The 1,848-nt window shown below is 36.6% G+C and overlaps 1 protein-coding gene across 1 annotated transcript; it reads left to right on the forward strand.

The window, feature by feature from the left end:
- Nucleotides 1-418: 418 nt before the first annotated feature.
- LOC128865281 (dnaJ homolog subfamily C member 28) lies at nucleotides 419-1,848 on the forward strand. The gene is made up of 2 exons (XM_054105450.1): nucleotides 419-686; nucleotides 740-1,848. The coding sequence occupies exons 1-2, from the start codon at nucleotides 582-584 to the stop codon at nucleotides 1,715-1,717; spliced, it is 1,083 nt and encodes a 360-aa protein (XP_053961425.1). The 5' UTR covers nucleotides 419-581; the 3' UTR covers nucleotides 1,718-1,848.

The following is a 1,848-nucleotide window of genomic DNA, read 5'->3' on the forward strand; positions in this document are numbered from 1 at the left end:
TGTTTTTGTATTTAGGTTGTAAGTGAAAGAGAACTACAGTCAAACGACTGGAGTGTGAAGCCGTATCTGTTAACAGAAAGTGATAGAATGTACCTTGTAAAGAGAGAAAGAGATAACGGACATGTGAGTTTATATCTTCTTCAAGAATAGTGGTATCTCCAAAAATTCTCAATAAAAAAATTTCGAGGTATTTTAAAACATATTTTCTATATAAAAATAAACACATTTAAAAAATTAGCAATAGTAATAAATTGATGCTAAGTAATAAATAATATATTTTTGTTCATGGTTAATAAAATGTAAACCCAAAAAGGGTGTAAGCGCCAATTATATATATATATAAATATAATAATAAAATATGTATTATATTTTTAGAGTGGCAGTTCTGCTGAGCAGCCAGCTGGTTTTGTTTTGATTATTCGCAAATACAACACTGGTGAGGCTTTAAATAACAACAAATGCCTGGCTAATGTTGTTTTTTTCTAATAACAACATAGAAAATTCAACAACTGTGGAGTCTATTACTTAATACCAATATCTTCTTGTAAATTAGAGCATTTCAAATTTAACTCCCTCGTAAAATGCTGCCTGTTCGAGTTCCACTTAAACTACTACCAAGTCTCTGCTGGCGTACTGCTGCTTTACAATATAGAGAAATGCATATCAAGCGTGCGGAACTTTATAAGGTAACTGACTACAACATCATCTAAAAGATTAACAATGTCATCTCGTTCCGTAGAAATGTTTTCGTATTTTGGGTGTTAACGAAGCGGCCGACCAAAACACTGTACGCAATGCTTACATTGATCTGGTGAAGAGAGTGCACCCTGACTCTGGCCTACCCGAAGCAAGCGCCGCACGTTTCCAAGAAGTAGACGAGGCATTCAAAGTGCTACAGGAGAAATTCGCCAAGAGTCGCCGCAGCATTACCGAAGATGAGGAAGAAGAAGTGTTTGATATAAAGCATACAGCACCACAGCATCGTCAATACCTCAACTTTGATGGTGTCGGCGTTGGCAATCCTTTTCAGCGACAAAAACAATACCATCAAATAAAAGCGATGAAAGCACAAGAGCGTGTACTTAGTCATCGCATCGAAAAATCCCAAGCTGGAGAAAATACAATAATGAAGAAAGGAACATTTTATAAGAATCACGCCATCAAGACGAAATACGGCTTCGATCGCATTTGTGAGGATCTCATACAGGAAGCCATGGCTAAGGGTGACTTTGATAATCTTAAATGTGCCGGAAAGCCATTGAGTAGCGCACAGACACAAAATCCTTATCTGGATTTTACAACACACAAGTTAAATAAAATACTAATTGATAATGGGTTTACGCCCGAGTGGATTATGCTACAGCGCGATATACGGGAGGCTGTGCAGACACTACGCGCTGATTTACGCGCAGAACGCGCCTTCTTTGGTGAATATCCTTTCAATGAAGAAGAGAGTCGTGCTTGGCAAGCAGTGCTACAGAGATACAGTGATAGCGTGCGGCAAATAAACAAAAATGTAGATAAGTACAATTTAATTGTGCCTATATTACAAAATCAACTCTTCCGTTTGAATATCGACACACTGTCTAAGGAAGTGCTCAACGATCCAGAGGCATTAAAACATTTTAAACGACAAAAGGAGGCGCCGAGTGAGAAACCAATGCCAGAAAATAGTACAAAAACCGATATATTTTCATTGATAGGTTCGTTGTTTTAAATGCCAAAAATATTTACTCAAATTATTGGTAGGATCGATGGTACCAACTTTGTATGTGATAATATGCCACTGAAGGCTATGGTGATATGTAAATATTGTTTTACTATTTTAAATATATTATTTGTTCTTTA

Source organism: Anastrepha ludens, chromosome 5 (assembly GCF_028408465.1).
Source record: "Anastrepha ludens isolate Willacy chromosome 5, idAnaLude1.1, whole genome shotgun sequence".
Lineage (NCBI taxonomy): Eukaryota > Metazoa > Arthropoda > Insecta > Diptera > Tephritidae > Anastrepha > Anastrepha ludens.

Bases quoted from the DNA above. Each gene is read 5' to 3' on its own strand.
- LOC128865281 (XM_054105450.1), top strand. From the start codon at position 582: ATGCTGCCTGTTCGAGTTCCACTTAAACTACTACCAAGTCTCTGCTGG. The intron at 687-739 runs GTAACTGACTAC...CTCGTTCCGTAG, and splicing joins AGCGTGCGGAACTTTATAAG to AAATGTTTTCGTATTTTGGG.